General features: G+C 44.8%; 1 protein-coding gene across 2 annotated transcripts in view; it reads right to left on the reverse strand.

The window, feature by feature from the left end:
• UPF3B (UPF3B regulator of nonsense mediated mRNA decay) overlaps positions 1–24,019 on the reverse strand; it is a 233,505-nt gene that overhangs the window by 142,017 nt on the left and 67,469 nt on the right. For both annotated transcript variants that reach the window (XM_078688708.1, XM_078688709.1), the window contains exons 2-4: positions 18,838–18,944; positions 18,423–18,529; positions 1,627–1,725 (exon numbers count right to left, since the gene is read on the reverse strand). In XM_078688708.1, coding sequence (XP_078544834.1) covers positions 1,627–1,725; positions 18,423–18,529; positions 18,838–18,944 — 313 coding nt within the window. The remainder of the gene's footprint in view (positions 1–1,626; positions 1,726–18,422; positions 18,530–18,837; positions 18,945–24,019) is intronic.

Below are 24,019 nucleotides of genomic sequence, written 5' to 3' on the forward strand. Positions count from 1 at the left end.
GTGTTTGGCCTCACCTAAAAGAGCTCTGTTACTCAAATCAGGCTTTAGATTTTAAGAGCAAAGGACCGTTCTCTTGCAAGTCGTGCATTTTAGAGGACTTTCAGACAACTGGGCCACCCCTCTTAACAACAGAACGATTTTAGCAGAATCTCAACACCTCACTCGCTGCCATTAAATAATTAAACAAAGTAAGCCCTGCAGCCCTCACAAGAGTTTGCTATTCATTTACTGTGCTTTAAGGAGGCTTGGTTGATGCGCAGCATGTTTCACACATCGTTCGGCCACGGGTTGAATCACCTTTTTTCCACTCTACTGCAAAATCGAAGGGGAAAGAAGGGGCGAGAAGGCAATAGTGCCCCCGGGACTCCCTCACCCTACTCCAAAATATAGGGGGTGCAGGGAGTAGACGATTAACACCCTCCACCTCCCACCCCAACTTCCAACTCCCATGACCCACAGCAATTACTGACCAGTTATTCTACAGGACTAGTAATCAGCAGTGGCGAAATGAGAAGGGAGGATAGGCTAAATAATAATTTAAAATAATGAAAAACCCGAGGTGGCAAAATACTAGGTTAGGGGCAGCAGCATGGAGATCGGGGTATGGGGTAGGGATGGGAGGTGGGAAGCAACACGGGAGAGAGCATTTAAAAACATGCACTTGCGTGAAGAGAGAAGCAAAAGGAAAAAGCTGTGGAAGGATACAAGTCATCAAATCAAAAGGATGGTAAATAAGTTATACTAAAGGGGAGGGACAAACCCAAGAAAAGGAAGGGAAGCCATCGAATAAGAAGTAAGCAAATGAGTGACAAAAAAGCCAATCAATAGTCAGCGGGGCTGGCTCTATCACAGTAAGATTTTGGCAAGGTCAAATAGAAGTTTAGCGGCAACATACAGATAAAAGATGTCTATAAGCTAGAATTAAAAATACAGTGATCATCTCTACATCAAATAACAGCCACTGGTGCCATATTCAATGAAAAGAAGGTTCAGTCCTTTTCAAGCACGTCGTAACAAGAGGCATGAAAAAGCATCAAAGAAAGTCAGGCGCACTGAATGTTGCTGCGTCCTCACCAACCCAATTACCAGTTCACTCACCCAACTAAACTCTTAAGTGCTATGTCCCCAAATTTGATACCAACCAATAATGGTTATCACACAGACACAAAAATGACAAGACAAACATAAGAGTACAACAGGTCACATGATATTTAAAAACAAATAGTCAACTTGGTAGAAGCTGCAGCTCTACAAGTTTTCAAATGTGGCATGCTTTCAGTTAACTAAAAGGCGTAAAACAACATGCAAGGGGGGGGTGGGAGGGGGTTTGTGCTCCGGATGTTATCCTTGGATATGAACCTTAGTAGCAATGTTGAAAAGTTGATTTCTTTCCTGTTTTTGTAAAGTGATACTGCAGTTGTCTCTGGGGTACAGAGCCCTGCAATGTATGTGCAATCTGACAAAATATGTTTTTAAAAGAAAAACAAAAAAACATGCAAGTGACATTTAAATTTTAGTGAGAGGCCTTTAAATGCCCGTTCCTATACAATCACGATGTGTGTGTAGTCAAATTAGCATCTTTTACAACTATGAATTTCTGAACATCTTTTTTCTTAAGCACAATACCTTCTTCGATCGTTCCTGTTTTAGCATCCTTTTTCTTGCTCTTTTTCTTTGCAACTTTTTGAAAAGGTGCAAATTCTACAATTGCAGGGTATTCTTGACCTGTTACAGGAAACAAATTGTATAAAATTGTCAATCTATAAAAAAGCTCTAGTTCAGAACACACAAAATGTATGTTAGCTCAACTAATGATAAAGCAATAATCATAAAATAACCTTTTCAAAAGTTTCACAATATTCTCTGATTGCATAAACAATGTGACATATCAAAAAACAGAATACAGACGTCCGGGGTCCACGAGGATTTTCCCAAGCAGATAATACATTGTGCCTCATTCACATTTAGCTTCATAAACTTAAAGATCAGCCATTCAGCCAGAGGGCTGAAAACGCTCCGATACGTAGATCAGGAGTTGGAATCCAGACAGCGTCAATTCAGTGTTCCACCCTTCAGAGGTCAGCAAGTTAAGTACAAATAAAGCGGGTAAGGATAAGTTACTTACCTGTAATCCCAGTTCTCTTCTAGGGGTATACCCACGTACGGGGCCCGTATAGCATATACAAAAATATATATATATATATATATATATATATTTATTTCTCACTCCTCCGTGACTTAACCGAAAGTAATGGGCGCACTCCCTCTGAGTTCCACAGTTACATTTATTTAAATCTTTTCAGCTTTAGCATGAAAACAACAGCGATCTACGCGTTTCAGTGCTCCTAGCACCTTGCTCACGATCGTGCGCCCATTACTTTCGGTTAAGTCACGGAGGAGTGAGAAATAATTAACGGCGAGGTTCTGCCGTAGGGTACGCACCCACACCGAGCGCTCAATGGCCGGGAAACCTGGAACCGGCGTGTGAGGATAGAGATAGATATAGATATAGATATAGATATAGATATATATATATATATATATATATATATATAGATATAGATATAGATATATATATATATATATATATATATATATATATATATATATATGTATAGCTAAAACAGTACGGAGTACCTTAAAACATACATACATATATATATTTGAAAGTGTACGATTTTCTGGTAGAAGGTTAAGTATGTTCATACAGTCAGCGGACAAATTTAAATGCCCATACTGGAGGATCTCAGGAGCCATGCCGTCAATCAGAGATGACAGGATGAGGAGGAACACCTTCACCCCGTTCTTGGATAGTAAGTCTGGTGGGCGTGGTAACCTCCTAATTGAAGATCAGGGTACCACCACTGGCGAGGCCACTCTGGTGCAATTAGCATCATCCTGATCTTGGCCCTGTATAACTTGTTGATCACCAGGGGGGGGGGGGATCAGTGGATTTGGAGGAAAAGTGTAAAATAAAGTTGGAGACCATTTGATCAGCGCATTCCCTCTGGACCCTGGTTGGTGAAACCTGGATGCGAAGACGGGGCATTTCGCGTTTGCCGCATCTGCAAAGGTCGATGTCTGGAACTCTCCATGCTCTATGCGACCTCGACGTTTAGCACGCAGTCGTGAGCTACAATGAAGTACCAACTTAGAGAGTCTGCCTGGACGTTGAGAGTTCCTGGGAGATTAATTACCGAAATAGTCAGATTTCTTGCGAGAAGCCATTTCCAGATGGTCTGTGCCTCCTGAGAGAGCGGTGTCAACCTGGTTCCCCCTGTTTGTTCAGATAATACATTGTTGTGGTGTGGTTTGTCTGAATCAACAGGGAACAAGAGCGGAAGGACATGAACAGTGATTTGAGTGCCAGATGTACCGCTCTCAGTTCTCAAAGGTTGATGTGGTACACCCTTGTCTCGTCACTGACCAGAGTCCAAGCACTTGAAGAGGACTCATATGAGGCCCCCAACCTTGTAAGCGAGCATCCGTGACGATTGTCTGACTGGGAAGGTCCTGGTGAAAAGGAACTCCCTTCAGCAGATGCGATCGCTTCATCCACCATTTGATGGAATTTTTGGCTGACTGTGGGAGAAGCACAAGGTCCTCCCAGCGACCTGATATTTGCGGACACTGGTCCTCTACAGACTGCTGCAGAGGACGCATGTGCAGTCTGGCGTTTGGGATGATGAAGATGCAGAATGCCATGGAGCCCAAAAGTGAGGTAAATTGTCTGACTGTGGAATGAGGAGAGCAGAGGACATTGCAGCACTTTTTGTGGATTGAGGCGAACCTCTCCTTTGAAAAACACTTGCTTGCTATTGCTGTATCCAGAGAAGCCCCAGGTAGTGAATCTTTTGGGTTGGATTGAAGATCAACTTCTTGTAGTTGATTTGTAGGCCCAGATTGCTCAGCACTTGCATGCAGTACGAGAAATGATCCTGAAGCATAGTGGGTGACAAGCTTTTCAGCAACCAGTCGTCTAGGTACTAGTAGACGAAGATCTTTTTTTCGCAAAGAAAAGTCACTACTACTGCCATGTATTTTGAGAACATGCAGGGAGCTGATCTGAGCCCAAACGGGAGGACTTTGAACTGGAAATGTTGAGGCGCTACTTGAAAGCGCAGAAATTTCCGATGTTTTCTGGAAATCGGCAAGTGAAAGTAGGTGTCCTGCAGGTCTATGGAGCACATCCAGTCACCTTGGTGTAGTTGAGGGACGATTTGGCGCAGTGCCAATATCCAAAATTTCTCTTTACAGATGAATTTGTTCAACAGCCTATGGTCGAGTATTCGTCTGTACTCTAGGATTGGACCGGTTCCTGTACCAGAAAGTAGCTGGAATAAATTACCTGCCTTTGTTGCGGAGAAGGGACTGCTTCTATAGCTTCTTTCTGTAGTAGGATGTTCACCTCCGCCTAACAAGTGGTGATGTTGGAAATACGTTTCTCAAGGTGGTACGGATGGAGGTGGGGATTTGAATCTAAGCAAATAACCATTCTGCACAATATTCAGTACCCACTTGTCTTTTGTTATCTTTCTGCACTCGTCCAGGTGAAACATAACACTCCCCCTCCCCCCCACCGGAGTGGAGAAGAGGGATGGGGGAAGCCAGGGCTCATTGCTTAGCAGGTTGTTTCCCTGTGGAAGGTGTTTGTCTTGCACGTGGACCCCTTCCTCAGCCCGGTCTATGCTGATGGTAGTGTGACCTGTGTTGATGCTGCTGCGTCGACCAGTGAGGGGTTTCAACCCTCTGTTGGAAATACAGACTGTCGTATGGTCGGTACTTATGTCGAAAATCCTTTTGTTTCTCAAGGCCGACCACTTTTAGAGTGTCCAGCTCCAACTTCAGTTTGGCTATCTCGTTATTGGTATGAGTGCCAAACAAGGAAGTGCCATTAAACACACGATTTACGATTCTTCTTTGTGCTTCCTGTTTCAGACCAGTGAGACGCAACCAGGCGGACCGTCTGGCGCAAATGCCATGAGAATACCCATGTGCAACCTGATCACCTTCCTGCAAGACTTCCTGGAAATCCTGTTGGTCTTCTTTGGGTAGCTTCTCTGTGAACCTAGCTAAAGAGTCCAATGGATACCGGTCATACCTCCCCAGAAGAGCAGAAGCACTGGCCACGTTCATTAAAGAGGCAGATGTGTTGCACATCATTTTGCCCAGCGAGTCCATATGCTAACTATCCTTCACAGGAGGGACTGCAGAGGATGATGCTGGTGGATGGGCCGCCACTATGATGCTGCAGCCACTGTGAGCGAATCCGGAGGGGGGTCAGATCTAAGGAACAGAGGATCCTGGTCTGGGGCCTTGTACTTCTTTGAAATACGTTCGGGAGCTGTACCCACTGTAGGCAGAGTAAAATAAGTCTGCATCACTGGTTCAAGCTGACCCAGAACCAAGGGAAGTAAAGGTCTTGCCGAGGATCTGTGGTGTAGGGTTTCAAATATAACCGACGAAGAGGTAGTCGGTACCGACATATCAATGTTCAACTTGCTGGCTCCCCTGCATAGACCCTCATTAAAAGTCCCTATTTTATGGACTGGAGACACTGTCTGGAGGCGTAGCAGACAGGGCTGGTGAATGGTCTCTCATAGATAACCTTATGGACGTGGACCATGACGGAGACCTTCGCCTGCTTCTCTTTTTTCGGGGAGGAAGGGCGAGATCTAGACCTATGTGGTGTCCTGGATCGTGAATGGCGAGCTGGAGGAAACCTAGCTCTCCTTGGTGACCTGTGTGGAGATGGTCTTGTGGATACGGTAGGGGAGGGCGAGTATGTTCAAGAGTAGTTCGCAGCCAGGACTTCTGGGTGGAACCCTCCAATGCCGTACACTCTCCTGCCACCATGGCGAAAGGTTGACAGGAGGCGTCTGTTTTTCCAGAACCGGAGAGCCCTCCGGTGTGATCTGCACAGTATTGATGTCAGCAGATGTCAACTTCCCTCGACGTTGATCGCAGGCTTTCAAACACTTTCCCCGTAGCCACCATAGATTTTCTTTCTCTTGACGTCGAACGGTGACCTGCCGCTGGCAACACAGATTGTGCCACTCTCTACGTTGACCGCTTCTGCGGTGAGGTCTTCGAAGACTCCCGCCTGTGTGACTGTGACGATGTCCTCGACGTCACTGCGGGGTCCTCGACGCCAACTGTCTGTGGATCTGCGGCAGAGTCTTGGATGTCGACCCTCTCAACACCGACCGTGCCAGCTGTGACGGCGGCAGCGATCTGGACGTAGACCGTTGCCTCGGCATAGATGGGTGTTTCTTGGATGCAGACTTAGATTTCGGCGACGGAGGCTCTAACCGCTTCAACAGCGATCTATCTCTTGACGTTGTAGCATGCCTTGCCTGTTTTTCCGACGTCGATCTCGACACTGAAGGTGACCAATCAGGAATCTGCTTCCTTCTTGACGCTGGAGAAGCAGAACAAAGCTGTTTTTTCTCAGATCTGGTCTTTCTTGATCGGAGGGCTCTTAAAAGGCATGAGTGCTTGCAAGTGTTGAAAATTAGTACGGTTTGGTGAACATTATCTGCGCCATCTTGCCTCTTCCCCTGATGCCACACTTTTGTCGTACGCACCCGCCATTTTAAGATGCCCTGATCAGAACGAACCCTTTTGCATGCCGCTGGCCCCTGACATAGCCCTTCGCCCTCACTAAGCCTGCACGCTGACCAACCCCCTGCTTGCACCTGCCTTGAATCATAAACCCCTCTTCGGCGCTGCTCTGCCCCAGGCCCTCATCCTGTTCCCAGCGCGACACCTCCCTCCTTCCCTTTCATGATCCCCGGCCCTTAGATGAAAACCCCCTTTTCCCCGTGTGCCCGTTTGTCTTCCCCGTTCCCAGGCCGACACCCAACTCTGCCGATACTATTCCTTGCCCCTCCCCGCACAATAGAAAGCTTCCCCCATCAAAGGATCCCCGGGTTGATCAAAGCCCCCTCCCCATGAGATCCGATCGACCCCCACGTTCCATAAATCGGCGGAATATCCAGCTGCGCATCACCTGTTGTGACTAGGGTGGGGAATCCAACTGTAAATGTGTGTGGGAACGGGCCCGAAGGGGGGATTCCGGGAATGTCTTTCCGTACATCAAAGCTTTATCATATGTATGTAAACTGTAATAAAAACCGCAAACACTGTATATAAGGGGCCAGGCCTCAAACATAAGTTAGAGCACCTCAGAACGATACCTGCTGTCCGTTTTGCTGTGTTCTCCTCCGGAGTGAATAAAAACCTTGTTTCCTGCTTTCCAGTCTCCAGCGCCTGCCTCTTCATTGATTAAATAACTAGAGGGTCACAGAGGCAATACCGCCGGGCAAATATCGATTGTCCCCGACCCGACGAAATTGTTTTAACACAAGGCCACTTTTTGAACGTCCTTTTCCTCTCTCCAGTAAGGCATGCAGCTTTAGCTTCACTCTGTCCCGAAGTGTTCTTCTGGAAAACTGATGGCAATAATAACACTTCTCTTGATCGTGTGAGGATGGTAAGCACACAATACTGAGAGTGCTGGTCTGATTTTGCCATTTTCTTCCCACAGGAAGGAAATTTCTTTTTAACATAGCTGCCATTTCTGACAGAAAAGATCAAAATTGTCAGAAAACCCCTGAAAGAGTTGCCAGTAATCTAAAAACTCAGGGTAAAGCTAGTAAAAGTTGAAATTACCCAATTTTTGACTAGAATAATCAAAAATTGACGAGCTCAATGCCCCAGGATCCTCACAGAAGGAGCCGGGAAAAAGAACTGACCCAACTGTCACCTGTGGTGCATGATGGGAGCAGGGGGCTCCCGGAGGTCTTAAAGGCATGGTTTCCAGGTTCTTGGAATTCTTAAATGCAGGGTGCCAGTTTTTTGTTACTGTGATGTTTTTTTATCTATGCAGCCTAAGAGCTAATTGCCTACTATTACTTGCTCTTTGCTGTGAAAATAAGGGCCGAGTTGGAACATATATATATATATATATATGTGTTTGAAGGTACTCCGTACTTTTTTTAGCTAAACATACATATATATGTCTTTTTGTATATGCTCCGGGGTCCCCGTACGTGGGCGGGCATTATTCAGTGCTTATAACTTTGATGTGTATACCCCTGGAAGAGAACTGGGATTACAGGGAAGTAACTTACTGCTTGCCTGCGGACACAACGCCGTGATATGGCCACCACCCCACATATAGAGAGGCTTATCATAGCCAGCATGTTCTCCTTGTTATTGACAAGGCTGCTACACAAACGCTACTGCTGGAGAAGTGTGGCTCACTGGTTAGAGGAGGCAGACCCTGAAGCAGAGGTCAGACCGGGACCAGGGTTCAATTCCCGACGCGGCAGGGTCCTGAGCTCAAAATGTCCACGGACTCGATAATTCTCGCTTCGGTGCCTACTCAAATCAGGGGCTCACACTCTGCAACTCTGGGCAATAGCTTGCTCAATCTCCACTACGGCCCCCCGCAGCGGGATGCCTGGCTTTCACCTTGGGGGTGCCCAGTAGGGGCTATCTCACAGGGAAAAACCAGGACGGGTTCCCAAAGCAAGCGCCTTGAGACCCTTTGGGGTGATTAGTGCGCTATATAAGAAGCCAACATTACATTACATTACTGCGCTTTTACATACCCGTCACCAATTCCAAGTGGGAGTCACACACAATATAGAGAGTAATGTCACCTACGGAGGGAGGACTATAACTGAACCCATCCTTCCCTAAATCGTATTTCTCCATTTGGGAACTTTGCACCTTTTGGGGATTTTTCCAGAGGCTACACTTCAACTATGGGAGCATAAACACTGGATACTTCAATCCCTAATACATCTTTTCTTGTGGGGACATCGTCCGCGACTGGCCAGAGATTAGCACATCTTCAAATGGTCTCCCAATTTTGTTTCTTATACAGCAAGATATTTGCACATTGGACTATCTAAATCGTTTGGACCTACATTTTCTTAAACAATAAGCCTTGAAGAAGTTACAATCATAGCGAAACACGTGTAAGCTGTTTCCATCGTTGCCAACAGGGAGGCTTTATGAACATGACCTCCGTGCATCATCTAGTGATATCAAGATCTTTGCAAAAACATATATGTCTGTGTTTTGGATTGCATTTGGACTATTGGATTGCTACAATTTTAATGAAACATTGTCACTGGATATTAAATAGAATTTTGCAGAAGTTCAAATGATTGGAATGGTTTCCTGTGAGCAATTACATTGTTCTTCAATTGTAAATTTGTCACACTATTGACATAATTTTGGAGTGCCGACGTACAGTGGTTTTATTAGGCTAATTACCTACTATTACTTGCCTTTTTTTCTTAAAATAAAGGGCTGAGTTGGAACATTAATGGAGTGCATGTTCTCCGTTACAGAAACGATATATATGGAATTGTGTTCAGTTTAATGAAAAACCCAGTTAATATTGACATATTAGCCTATTTGAGTTAGGGTGGGCTGCATGTTTATATTTGTATACATGTATATATATATTCACGCTCCGTTTGCCCAACAAATTGAGTTGCACTCTGACACAGGCGAAAGGTGGCAAGCCTTTATTTCCAGTATGAGCTGACATCTGCCTGCTGTTTCCAAATCCAGTCTCTCCCGAACGTAATGCCTGACGCGTTTCTGGAAGATACGACTTCCTTCATCAGAGGCTTTTACGGGATTGATGTGTGCTTTAGGACTCTGTTCCTCTAACTCCAATGCGACTTTACACGCCCCCAGATGGGCGGGTTCCTTAACCAGCAAGGCATTGTGGTATACAGAGTCCTGGCATTTCACGCACTATTTCTGGAGAAAACAGTTCGCGCCCTCAGATGGGCCCCCATCCAACAGTGCCAGCTCTCATCCCTCGCCGGTGTCCCACAATGCGATTCGGCAACTTCCTGGTCGCGTGGTCCCCACCGTTAGTAGGGGTGGTGCAACTCGGCGACTTGGGCAGCCGCCTAATATTCACGCTCCGTTTGCCCAACACATTGAGTTGCACTCTGACACAGGCGAAAGGTGGCAAGCCTTTATTTCCAGTATGAGCTGACATCTGCCTGCTGTTTCCAAATCCAGTCTCTCCCGAACGTAATGCCTGACGCGTTTCTGGAAGATACGACTTCCTTCATCAGAGGCTTTTACGGGATTGATGTGTGCTTTAGGACTCTGTTCCTCTCACTCCAATGCGACTTTACACGCCCCCAGATGGGCGGGTTCCTTAACCAGCAAGGCATTGTGGTATACAGAGTCCTGGCATTTCACGCACTATTTCTGGAGAAAACAGTTCGCGCCCTCAGATGGGCCCCCATCCAACAGTGCCAGCTCTCATCCCTCGCCGGTGTCCCACAATGCGATTCGGCAACTTCCTGGTCGCGTGGTCCCCACCGTTAGTAGGGGTGGTGCAACTCGGCGACTTGGGCAGCCGCCTAATATTCACGCTCCGTTTGCCCAACACATTGAGTTGCACTCTGACACAGGCGAAAGGTGGCAAGCCTTTATTTCCAGTATGAGCTGACATCTGCCTGCTGTTTCCAAATCCAGTCTCTCCCGAACGTAATGCCTGACGCGTTTCTGGAAGATACGACTTCCTTCATCAGAGGCTTTTACGGGATTGATGTGTGCTTTAGGACTCTGTTCCTCTCACTCCAATGCGACTTTACACGCCCCCAGATGGGCGGGTTCCTTAACCAGCAAGGCATTGTGGTATACAGAGTCCTGGCATTTCACGCACTATTTCTGGAGAAAACAGTTCGCGCCCTCAGATGGGCCCCCATCCAACAGTGCCAGCTCTCATCCCTCGCCGGTGTCCCACAATGCGAGTTGCCGAATCGCATTGTGGGACACCGGCTAGGGATGAGAGCTGGCACTGTTGGATGGGGGCCCATCTGAGGGCGCGAACTGTTTTCTCCAGAAATAGTGCGTGAAATGCCAGTACTCTGTATACCACAATGCCTTGCTGGTTAAGGAACCCGCCCATCTGGGGGCGTGTAAAGTCGCATTGGATTAAGAGGAACAGAGTCCTAAAGCACACATCAATCCCGTAAAAGCCTCTGATGAAGGAAGTCGTATCTTCCAGAAACGCGTCAGGCATTACGTTCGGGAGAGACTGGATTTGGAAACAGCAGGCAGATGTCAGCTCATACTGGAAATAAAGGCTTGCCACCTTTCGCCTGTGTCAGAGTGCAACTCAATTTGTTGGGCAAACGGAGCATGAATATTAGGCGGCTGCCCAAGTCGCCGAGTTGCACCACCCCTACTAACGGTGGGGACCACGCGACCAGGAAGTTGCCGAATCGCATTGTGGGACACCGGCTAGGGATGAGAGCTGGCACTGTTGGATGGGGGCCCATCTGAGGGCGCGAACTGTTTTCTCCAGAAATAGTGCGTGAAATGCCAGGACTCTGTATACCACAATGCCTTGCTGGTTAAGGAACCCGCCCATCTGGGGGCGTGTAAAGTCGCATTGGATTAAGAGGAACAGAGTCCTAAAGCACACATCAATCCCGTAAAAGCCTCTGATGAAGGAAGTCGTATCTTCCAGAAACGCGTCAGGCATTACGTTCGGGAGAGACTGGATTTGGAAACAGCAGGCAGATGTCAGCTCATACTGGAAATAAAGGCTTGCCACCTTTCGCCTGTGTCAGAGTGCAACTCAATTTGTTGGGCAAACGGAGCATGAATATTAGGCGGCTGCCCAAGTCGCCGAGTTGCACCACCCCTACTAACGGTGGGGACCACGCGACCAGGAAGTTGCCGAATCGCATTGTGGGACACCGGCTAGGGATGAGAGCTGGCACTGTTGGATGGGGGCGCATCTGAGGGCGCGAACTGTTTTCTCCAGAAATAGTGCGTGAAATGCCAGGACTCTGTATACCACAATGCCTTGCTGGTTAAGGAACCCGCCCATCTGGGGGCGTGTAAAGTCGCATTGGATTAAGAGGAACAGAGTCCTAAAGCACACATCAATCCCGTAAAAGCCTCTGATGAAGGAAGTCGTATCTTCCAGAAACGCGTCAGGCATTACGTTCGGGAGAGACTGGATTTGGAAACAGCAGGCAGATGTCAGCTCATACTGGAAATAAAGGCTTGCCACCTTTCGCCTGTGTCAGAGTGCAACTCAATTTGTTGGGCAAACGGAGCATGAATATTAGGCGGCTGCCCAAGTCGCCGAGTTGCACCACCCCTACTAACGGTGGGGACCACGCGACCAGGAAGTTGCCGAATCGCATTGTGGGACACCGGCTAGGGATGAGAGCTGGCACTGTTGGATGGGGGCCCATCTGAGGGCGCGAACTGTTTTCTCCAGAAATAGTGCGTGAAATGCCAGGACTCTGTATACCACAATGCCTTGCTGGTTAAGGAACCCGCCCATCTGGGGGCGTGTAAAGTCGCATTGGATTAAGAGGAACAGAGTCCTAAAGCACACATCAATCCCGTAAAAGCCTCTGATGAAGGAAGTCGTATCTTCCAGAAACGCGTCAGGCATTACGTTCGGGAGAGACTGGATTTGGAAACAGCAGGCAGATGTCAGCTCATACTGGAAATAAAGGCTTGCCACCTTTCGCCTGTGTCAGAGTGCAACTCAATTTGTTGGGCAAACGGAGCATGAATATTAGGCGGCTGCCCAAGTCGCCGAGTTGCACCACCCCTACTAACGGTGGGGACCACGCGACCAGGAAGTTGCCGAATCGCATTGTGGGACACCGGCTAGGGATGAGAGCTGGCACTGTTGGATGGGGGCCCATCTGAGGGCGCGAACTGTTTTCTCCAGAAATAGTGCGTGAAATGCCAGGACTCTGTATACCACAATGCCTTGCTGGTTAAGGAACCCGCCCATCTGGGGGCGTGTAAAGTCGCATTGGATTAAGAGGAACAGAGTCCTAAAGCACACATCAATCCCGTAAAAGCCTCTGATGAAGGAAGTCGTATCTTCCAGAAACGCGTCAGGCATTACGTTCGGGAGAGACTGGATTTGGAAACAGCAGGCAGATGTCAGCTCATACTGGAAATAAAGGCTTGCCACCTTTCGCCTGTGTCAGAGTGCAACTCAATTTGTTGGGCAAACGGAGCATGAATGTATATATATATATATATATATATATATATATATATATATATATATATATATATATATGTATGTTTGAAGGTACTCCATACATTTAGCTAATCATTCACATATATGTATTTTTGTATATGCTCCGGGGACTTTGAGGAGTATACCCCTGGAAGAGAAGTAGAATTACAGGTAAGTAACTTATCCTTCTCTTCCAGGATATACTCATCAATAATCATAAGCACCGAATAGAATAGCAAGCCCATACCCACTTTCCAGCAGATGAATAACAGTATAGATCCATCAAAGAAAACACTCAAAGGATAAATTATTTTATATATTTATACATGTATATATGTATGTTTGAAGGTACTCTGTACTTTTTTAGCTAAACATACACATATATATGTATTTTTGTATATGCTCCGGGGTCCCCGCACGTGGGCGGGGATTATTCAGTTCTTATGACTATTGAGGAGTATCCCCTGGAAGAGAATAATAATTCCCGTTACGTTCAGCACTAAGAAACATCAGAAGTTCTCTATGAAAACAAAATTACTGTCCTTATTGTTATTATCAACAGAAAGACTTGAATAATCAAACATACTTGAAAATGGGTGGCATCATAAGGGAAAAATCAGAGCCCAAAACTAGAACTCCGTTTTTTCCCGAAAAGGGCTTACATACATGGTAAATAGTATGGATCATGCACTTTATGTTGCCTAATAAGGGTAAAGTATCCGAAAGCAAAAGTGCACTAAACTCATTATGACTAGCCTTAGGGATCTGGGCAGTCAGTGTCCTTGATACAACTACTGGTGATGGAATACAAAGCAATGCCAAACATGGTCATGCAGACAGTGGCAATTCTTGTATGCAAGTAAGCTTATGTGAACACCATGGCCAGCAAGCTGATTTCTTTAAAGTTAAAGATTTCCTTATTGACACTGGTTGCATTATTGATTCTCATACTGAATGTTGTCTTGTAAAGCATCAATTGACTTTATCAGTCAGTCATGCAACAAAGATAAGAATCTGGTCCAGAGTTGGAGGAGTAGTAAAGTACCGGAGTGAACAAATAAGAATGCAGACAATCCAAGTCGAGTCTGTTTTAAGGCCTAGGCAACACGAAATGACTACTCACGGTTTTTACTTGCCTTGACCACTGGGATGCTAATGTTGACCTTGTAATGGTCTGACCAGGAGAGAGCACAAGGTGGATAGATTTGGAGGCTCTAATTACTTCATTATCCATTGGGGCAAATCCTTTTGAACACCAGTCTAGACACTATAGTGAATGAAAAATTGTGCTAGGTGTTCTGCAAACTCTCCACAACTGCACAGGGATGTGGAGGCATAAATACTGATTGATAATAACCTGCTTTGGGAAAATAGATTCTGTCACAGACGGTGCACTGAAGCAGAAGTGAGCGAGACAAGGGATGATAGACAAACAATTATAGTGTCAGTCTTCCTACTTGTTCCCTCATCAGCCTTTGATATGGTTCCCCACCCTACACTCATACAGAGACTTTAGGACATTAGAGATCAAATAAATGTCCAAGAATGAAGTACATCCCATCTCATTGGCAATGTTTATCATAGCACGTCCCTCATTTTCCCCTGAATCATTCAACTTCAGAGCTGTCGTACCCCAAGCTTAACCCATTGCTCCACCTTTGTTCAATGTAATCCTTAGTCCACTATCTTATCTTCTACAACTACACTGATAAGAAGCAAATCATATTAATGCCTAAAAGTTCAATAAATCTAGACTCCTGTATTTGTACTGGTCAACTGGTCACCTCGGGAAAAAGGTCTCTAGCAGCTTACTGTGTACCTGTAGCCACACAGGTCAACCAAATAATTCTTGGAGTCCACTTCTTTGTCCTGGTTATAAAAGGAATCCGGTCCAGTTCTTCAGGGCTCCTCTAAGATTACATCAAGCAGGGTTAAGTTCTCCTCTATTCTTCCAAAGGTTCAGAAAGGGCTCTGAGGAAACTTTTTCGAGGTGCCACATTTATGGTTTGTATTAGCTAGTAGGTGAGTGACTTACGGCTCTTCCTTAACCAGTGGGGTAAATGTTTCAGGGGCAGCCGCACCACTTTTAATAATTTCTTGTTTGTCCTACAGCAAAGAATCCCACACTGCCCCTCAATCCTAAAATCATAGATGGGGAAACCATTTCTCCCATTTGTAAAGCTCATGTCTGCACTCAGAGGAGTGGCCAGGGAAATGAGCAGCTCCCTCCCCTGTGTCCACTACAAACTGGTTCGGAGGGATGCTTCCCACCCACTTGGTTGGGACCTCTGTCCCGTTCAAGTCAATGAAATCCATGGGCCCACCCCCAACTGTCCTCTCTGAGCTGATAGGCATCAAATGCCCTACACCCAGTCCATTCTGTCACCAGGGTTAAGTAATTATTGCGCTCAGGGCGGAGTGTTCACTCCTCATTAGACTCAAGCCCCTGCTGGGCAGTTTTTGGAGATCTAATACAAACTACCGTCCAGGAGCTTCAGTCAGGGAAAAGGCAACTTTCAAAAAGTTACTTTTCAAAAATTACTTTTTAAAAAAACACTATTTATTAAAATCCAAATTCACCGATGTAATGTAATGTAAGTTTGCATTTGTACCGCGCGGCATTCGTTCCATGGAGCATCTCGGCGCCTACACCGACCGAAAGGTCTAGATATTAGGTCAGGCTACTTTCACTAGTCCAGATGGGATGGTTATACTAAAGCTTTTGCACAGGTGTCAGGAAGATTAAAAATCCAGGTCTTCAGTGCTTTGCGGAACTCAGATTCCTGTTCAATCGCACAAAGGCAAGGGGGAAGTTTATTCCAGGCCTTAGACCCTAGGACAGGCAAAGATTTACCACCCCTCGTGCTGAGTCTGAATTAGACTTTACAAAAATATGAAAAATAGCCTTTGAATGACAATGTTCCTGTTAGAAGCTCCAGATTAAATTTCATAATCTGGACATTGCCATTCTTTAGGATCTAGCTACAACTCTGCCAGTGAGAAATAGCTGGAGGGGGGGCAGGAGGGAGAGTGGGGTAGTCACTGAAGTAACATGACACTTTATTGTTGCCCATGTCTCACTTATGGTGCCATGTTTTACAGGTCTCACTCTATGGACGGCACAATAGGTGTTGTGGCTCACATGTGGCAATTAACTTCCAGTTCCTGGATACATTTTCGAGGCAATATTCTAGGGACTTCTAGGCAAGTTCAAGGGTAAGCCACTTTAACCATGTTTAAAGGGTAGAATAGGCTCTTTACTTCGGTTTAGTATAGTTAAGAGTGCACAGAGTTTGAAATCCAGCAAAATAAGAGGGTCCAGAAAAAGGTGAAAAATAAGGGGCGACCATGAAGAAAAGGCAGATTTCCTACACATATGTAAAAGCTGGTTTTGCATTCATAAAATAATTTATGTACAGAAAGCTTTTCGTGTGAGTAAATCGGTTCACAGGGGCTGAAATGGCCACTGAGTTTGCATACAAACATGTTTAGGGGTACTCACCAATTCCTCTCCAACCCCTTAAATCATGGAAAAAGTTGGTCATGTAATCCTAACAAGGGAAAGAACAAAATATTTTCCAGGGTAGGAAGCAGAAGCTCCTCCCTCAAAAAAAGTGAATATGCATTTAGATTTTCACATGAGCAAATTTGCTCATTGGTAAACGTAGTTTATAAACATTTGTTATGAGTATGTTTAGAAACCCGAAACTGGTGCAAGCTTCCAGGCAAATTTCTGGTAACTCTAGTGACTCAAGGTCTCAGACCGGAGGGTGCAGTTTGTTACTTTCTTTAGAATTCAGGCCCTTTGTGATTTATTGGCCACTAATTTACAGGCCTCGTAAAATCCACTCCACAGTAGAGAACGAGATTTTATCAGGAGCTATTTTCAGCATTTACTTGTCCAGTTAACTTAAGCTGAAAGGAACAGGTGTCCTGTTCATTCAAAAAGTGAATGATCAATTCAAACGCCTTGAAATCTTGTTTTTGTCTTGACACATGTGCTGGCTGTTCACAGACAGAGGTCAAATGTCAGTTTATCTTTTTACTAATTGCTGCTAATCTGTTCCTGGAAAATGGTGTTTAATTTTCTTTCTCTTATTAGTGCTTTTTGTCTAGTGAGTTATCTGACAATATTTGTGAAACAAAAGGCTGTAAAATGTCAGGGTTGTTTTCTAACACAACATTTAAACAACTTGTAAATAAATAGTACAAGTATTGAAAAATAAATCAGGAATTATGAATTAACTTTTTTTATTCAGAAGTGTGATGCAAACAAAGATTTACATAGGAGCAAAATCGGAACACTACTTGGTGATGTGCAAATGACATATTTGCAGAAACTATTTCCACACATTGTCCACTATATAATTTTAAAACCACCCCAATAGGAAATTCTGTGGCCATTTCAATCTAAAATCTGTTGATTGCAAATGACAGTCTGCTGCTATTTTATGCTTCAGTTATGCATTTATTAAAAGTGTCAGTTTTCAAACATGATTTGAGAAAACATTCCTGCCCCCACACTGATGACAATGCGGTTTTGAACTGAGGCAAGTCAGTGGTCCTGTGCATCCTATATGTGGCTAGATTTGTATTATATATGGAGAAAAGTTTAGTCTGTTAAATCAAACAAATGTTTTCTGTACAGCAGACAGGCTGAACTCGCGTATTTGAAGGTGCTCTTCATATGTGATAATGAAGAAAATGGCATCTCAATTAATTAAAGGGTTGTATTTTGCTATGATTTTTTTTAAAACATACTTTATTGATTTTCCACATATTTCTATTACATTCCAACATGTTTAAGCCATTGTACATTCATATTATTCAAGTTGGCATTGCTTGCATCATAATCATAACCTCTTGCTTGAGCTATTAAGTATTAATACCGCAGGTAGCCGTCTCCAATATAACCGAGTGCTGTGTCATTAGTATGCATTTACAATTATCACAAACATTTAACTTGTAACACCCTCGCACCCACCCCCACCTCAACCCACAAGCTGCATTTTGCTATGATAAAAAAAAAAATCCTACTCAGCATGTCTTAATAAACAGCTAAAGCTAGACATTATTAAATAGTGTTAAGAATTATCTACGACTGGGGGAGCAGGGAGGGAGGTTGCAAAGACAAAAAGAGTAAGTCAAGAAGAAGGACATAGACACATCCACAAGAATCTGTTCTGTACAATTTAGCAATACATTTCTAAACAAATTAAGACAGTCACTATAAAAATGTTACATATCGAATAAATAAAAAGCAAACAACGTCAAGAGAAACTGTAATGAATGGAACCAGGAAGAAACGGAGCATATTTAAACATTGCATTACTACCATATGAAAAGAAACTTAAATGCAACTTACCCTTAGGGTCTATGAAAACATATCCATCAAATCGATCGCGAAACAGCACAATATCATCTTGATTTTTAAAGTTGATATATGCTCTAGAGAACATGTGAGGAAACAAACTGCAGGAAAAAATTTATAAAAGTTGTACATTTGGGGGCTGCAATGCCACTTACTTCATTCATTCACACATGAAAAGCAAATGTGCCACAAGGTTTGTCCTGCTATGTGAAACATGTGTCATTAATAGCTTCTTTCATAAAATTACACAATTTAGGTGTTCCTCGTTTTTAATTTTCCAGCCACTTTAGCCCCTATTTTCGGTTCAGTCAAACTTAGATAATTATGTTAGTGGTAATAGATGTTTATGTAAAAAGAAGTGGCTAAAGATCAATGTACAGCCTCAATATTACCCTTAAACATACACTACCTTGAATCGTTGGCAAAAAATTCAAAATAGTCATGGTCAGGTAAAGGTTGGAGATGTTCTTCAAGTTGTTCCTGAGTGAGACTTGGTGGCAGACGACGAATCACCACCTGAACACAAACCAAGAAAATTTAAATTCATAACATGCAGGAAAAGCATTTATTGTTAGGCATAGGAATTGCTCTATAGGGGCTTGAGGTAGTGCACTTCACATTCTTACAGCTATCTACGGAGTGTTTAATCCATAGCAAATGTGGTGTATTAATGCAGATTGGTAAATAAATTCATGCACAAAATTACCAATCTGTTTTATTGACGAACGGTTTTAAACATGGGGCTTTTGCTTTCTTGCTTGAGCAGTCAACTGATTAGCATTGGACTAGATGATCCACAGTGTCAAGCAGGGCCTGACTGGGAACCAAAACTCTGCCGGGCCTGTTTTCGGCCGATTTTGGTACAGGGCCGATTTTGCATCTATGCTGCAAAAACAGCCCTGTAACAAAAACGGCCCCCAGGGGCCCAAACCGGCCCCCCACCCATGCGGCACACAGTGGGAATGCCCGGTGCCCGCAACGGCCAGTCCGGGCCTGGTGTCAAGTAAAGAGTGTTCAATCTGAGACTCAATGACCCAACCCCACACACTCGTTATTGTAAGGAAGGTAACCATATACTGATCATATCTGTTTTGAAGAAATATTAGGTGTGTGATTGTGCTGCAACTGGGGGGAAGAAATGTGGGTAGGAAGGGCATAGAGGGAGAAGCTGTAGAAGCTTGAAGTAGAGAGTAATTTGTATCAAAGATAAGTTTGCACTAGGAAAGCTGGTAGAAATAAAATAACCTTTGACTAGGAGCCTTGTTTTAACGCCAAGGGGAGATCAGTAATCAAGGACCTATCTTAAAGGGGTGCAAGTTTGTTTAATTATGAAGTGTAGTAGAAATGTGATGTGAGACTTTGGATTTCTGTACTCTATGATTGATGGAAGGGCTTATGAGAGAGCTGTGATACCCTGAGGTTAGACCATGGTGTATTCCTTGAAGCACAACATGCAGTATGTGTTCAAAAGCAGGCATGCAAATTATTGTCCTCAACGTTAGATTAAACAAGCATTAGAAATGCAATAGGTCTCGCAGCATTAGAGTTAGTGCTTTTAGAATTGTTAATAGGTTTTTTTGTAAATCTTTAGCATGAGGTTGAGGGTGAGTGAGGGTGAGTGAGGGTGAGGGGTTGAGGGTGAGTGAGGGTGAGGCTGAGGGTGAGGGTGAGTGAGGGTGGGTGAGGGGTTGAGGGTGAGGGGTTGAGGGTGGGTGAGGGGTTGAGGGTGAGGGGTTGAGGGTGAGTGAGGGTGAGGGTGAGGGGTTGAGGGTGAATGAGGGTGAGGGAGGGTGAGGGGTTGAGGGTGAGGGGTTGAGGGTGAGTGGGGGTGAGGGAGGGTGACACAAAAGGTACGAGAAAAAGAACGACGACAGGCTGCTATGGTATTAGGCGCACATACATATAAGACCATGAGCACACAAAACACGCCCATTGTGGGAGAAGACGTGCAGTAACACTTCCAGCCCACATAACTAACAGCATGAAACCATGTGCTGCCTTGCAGCACACTGCTCAATGTCAATCTTTTATGTATGCGTCTACATGCGACTCAGTCATGATACCAAGAACGAAGGAACTTCAAAATTCTGATGTCACGATACTGTTCAAAATAGTATGAAGGCGAAAAGTTTGTTCAAATCTGCAATCATAGAACAGAGCACTCTAAATGTAAAATGCTGTTGCATGTTGTACACAACGCGTTTCTCACTTGCATCTACGTGAAATTTCAGTACACAACTCATCGAAGGTGTAGGGCACAGGCGAATCCCTTTAAAAACGCTGTATGTTCATTCTTAAACCAGTTCCGTAAAAAGACCGTAATACTGTGAGTGTGTCTGCTGTAAGACTTGGTGATATCAACATCTGTTCTCGAATGCGTTTCTCAATTAGAGTTACCAAAAATCGTAAAACAGACTCAAAGATGAAAGGTAGCGTGGGGTTCCTTTCAACACGATCTTTATTCATTGAGTAACACGCTCTGTAAAAAGACCGTAAATGCGATAAGTTTACCCGCACTAAAACTTGGAGATGCCTGCCGAGTTCCCAGTCAAGAGTAAGCACTTCTAGAATCCTCTACTCACCAGTCGAAAGCAGCCTGTGGTGTTGTCTCCTGAACACGAAAAACGCGAAAAGCACGGAAACGAAAATCCGCGGGTGACTGAATTTAATTAGCCTGTACCTCCTGAATGCGCTTCCTGCATGCGCATGAAAAGAGGACTAAGCTTATGCGCCATATTGAATGGGTAACTAGACCGTAATCTACGCTAAAAAGCGGTCCATATAAGAAAACTGCATACAGCCGAGACACAATTAAACAACTCAATGCAATGGTCTGAATGTAAAAAGAATCCAGCTAGAGGGTGCCCAGATCTCCACAACAAGGCGAAATGCTTATGAAATTCGGTGGTTTGAGCAGTTTAAAAAGTGCCTGGACTATCCGCTAGATACTGTGATTTAAATTCATAATGAAATGTAAACGTCAGGAACAATATACTCGTTGCTTATTTAAAAAGTTCCTGGAAGTTTGTGTGTTTGAATGCTAATTCATGAAGTGAACGGACGGAGGAGAGGGGAGGGGGGAGGAGAAATGCGACACGGCGGGAAGGGGAGGGCTTTGCATTGGACTTACCGGAGGACTTCGACTGCGAGGAAGACCGCTCACAAGACTGCTCAGCAAGTAGGGATGTGCAACCTTTTCCCCTTTCGACCTTCGTGTAATTTGAACTAATGCGGTTAGCACCCGCAAACTGAAGTTTACGCGCTTTCACGTTAAAAGTAGGAATTTCATTTCCCTCTGAATTTTGGTTTGAGAAAAAGATCACCAATATCGACCCACTTCCAACGTTGCAAGGAAAATGGTTTCAAAGTGTCTTTTAACATGTTTTTATTGGCGGAGCGGGGGTGTGGGAGAAGTGCGGCTGGCTGCCTGATGGAGTGGAGAGCGGGCGGGCAGAGAGAGTGAGGGGGCGGAGCGGGGGTGTGGGAGGATTGCGGGAACAGACGGGAGGGGAGGAGAGTAGGAGGAGGAGTAGGGGAGGCACGGAGGGGGCGGGAGAGTAGGCAAGGCAGGCGGCTGGGGCCATGTGCACGCGCTTTTAAGCTCAATGCGCATGCGCATTGAGCTTAAAAGTCACGGGCACTGCAAGGAATCGCCACGATTCCTTGCAAGTTAGATAAAGAGTCGATGAGCCCCTATAGTCTCGCTTGCTCGATGCGCATGCGCATCGACAGGCGAGACCTAAAAATGTAATGATCAGGTGAATAGGTCTTTGTTTTATTACCAAGGGCTGAAAGGGTAATCTCACCACTCCCTCATAAATGTGCACTACTACTGTCTTAGTGCTGGAGCCATTTTTCAAAAAATGTCTCACATCTTCTAACAGTATCACAATATCATTCTGATTCACAGTTAGTAATATGGGAAACATTTTGATCCACAGAATGGAACTGAAGACTGCAGGAATCTGCAAGTCAGGTGCACTTTCCATCGTACATTTAGGGTTTGCAGAGGAACATGAGTGTTACCAGGGAAGGAGCAGGGGCATGTCAATGTGAAGGCAGCAGCAACTACCATAATCAGTGTTCTCCCCTCACCCAATTTATACAGCCATACTTACTGTTAACTTCTGTCTTTTTAAGTATGTAAATGCAATTACAATTACAAACTTGGTTAAAAGCAAGCACATCACACATGTTGGAGAAGGATGTCTTCACCTAGATAAATACTTTGCTTATGGTGCTGTACCGCTCTTCAGTGAATACAATTGTGCTGAGATCAAAGTCTTGGATTAGGGAAGGTAGTAATGTTGTATTAGGGGCTGCAGTCCAACAATTCAGGATGGCAGCTTTGATGCAATGTTTATGAGATGGGCCAGATGACTAGGATGGGATTCTTCTAAACTTGAGAAGATCTATCTTTGACTGAGGATATTTTCTGTAATCTGAGAGCAAAGACTTCTGGGGCCGTATTACACAATGTGCCCAGGTGGCGCAACAGGCATTTGCACCCACTTTGAGTGCCCCTGGGGCACTTTGTATCATAGAAGGAGCCACAGACACTTGTGCAGCCCATTCTGTAATACCGATAGCACTGGTGCACTTAACGCTCCAGTGCCAACTTAAGGTGGCACTCCCTCATTTGCATAGGGGCATGCCATATGCAAATGAGTAGATTCCTTTGCCTCTGTACCCACACCGTATTGCACACAAGGGAGGAGAGGCAAAGAAGCCCTCAGGAGGCTCACTGAGAGTGCGCCCTTCAAATGGTGGTGCACTCAGACATCCCTTTGCAGGCGGGTGCAGTCAATGACTGCACCCGTCTGCATGCATGTGATAACGTTTCTATTTGCTAGAAGCATTTCATTTTAGGAAGTGGGTAAGAAATGTGGACTCTGGTCAGTAAGTGGCAGTAAAGAAGTATGCGGTGAGTAATTGCACCTCGTACTTGAAACATGCATCTGAGAGCATGAATCCCTCTGTGAAGCATCCGCCTGTACGGTGCTGTTTTGATGAAGCTGGACTAGATCAGAAGGTTGGATGAGAGAGGCAGGTTGTGTCTTTAGGTGGTGCCCGTGGACTGCACAGGGCTTGAAAAATCTGAAAACATGTACTAGTCCTACAGGTTTAGTACCTTGAAAAATCTCCTTGACCTAACAATAACCTACTGGAAATCCGTCTCTGAAAGCGGAGCAAATGTGACAAGATAACAAGATTTAAAGGCATCTTTATTGCTCATTTGCTTTGTGAGTAATAAAAAGGCCTTTAAATCTTGTTGTTATCTTGTCACAGTTGCTCCGTTTTCAAAGACAGAGGACAAAAGTTAGTATGTTTTCCTACTCGCGACCTAAAAATTGCTCGACCTCAGTAAATTTACCTTGCTAATGCCAGTGGATTTATCGAGCCATGCTGCAGGTTTACTCATTAACAGTATTTTGGTTTTAATCAGAGCAGGAGGAATTTGTTCAATGTAATGCTCCAGAATACTTAATTTTATGCTGCAATTATGCTGTATGGTTTCTTGCCATCTGGGCGAGTTAAGGCATTTATAAAGAACACACTTCCCAAATGGGTCTGGTTCAGGAGTAAGTGAT

Source organism: Lissotriton helveticus, chromosome 4_1 (genome assembly GCF_964261635.1).
Source record: "Lissotriton helveticus chromosome 4_1, aLisHel1.1, whole genome shotgun sequence".
In the NCBI taxonomy this organism is placed as follows: domain Eukaryota; kingdom Metazoa; phylum Chordata; class Amphibia; order Caudata; family Salamandridae; genus Lissotriton; species Lissotriton helveticus.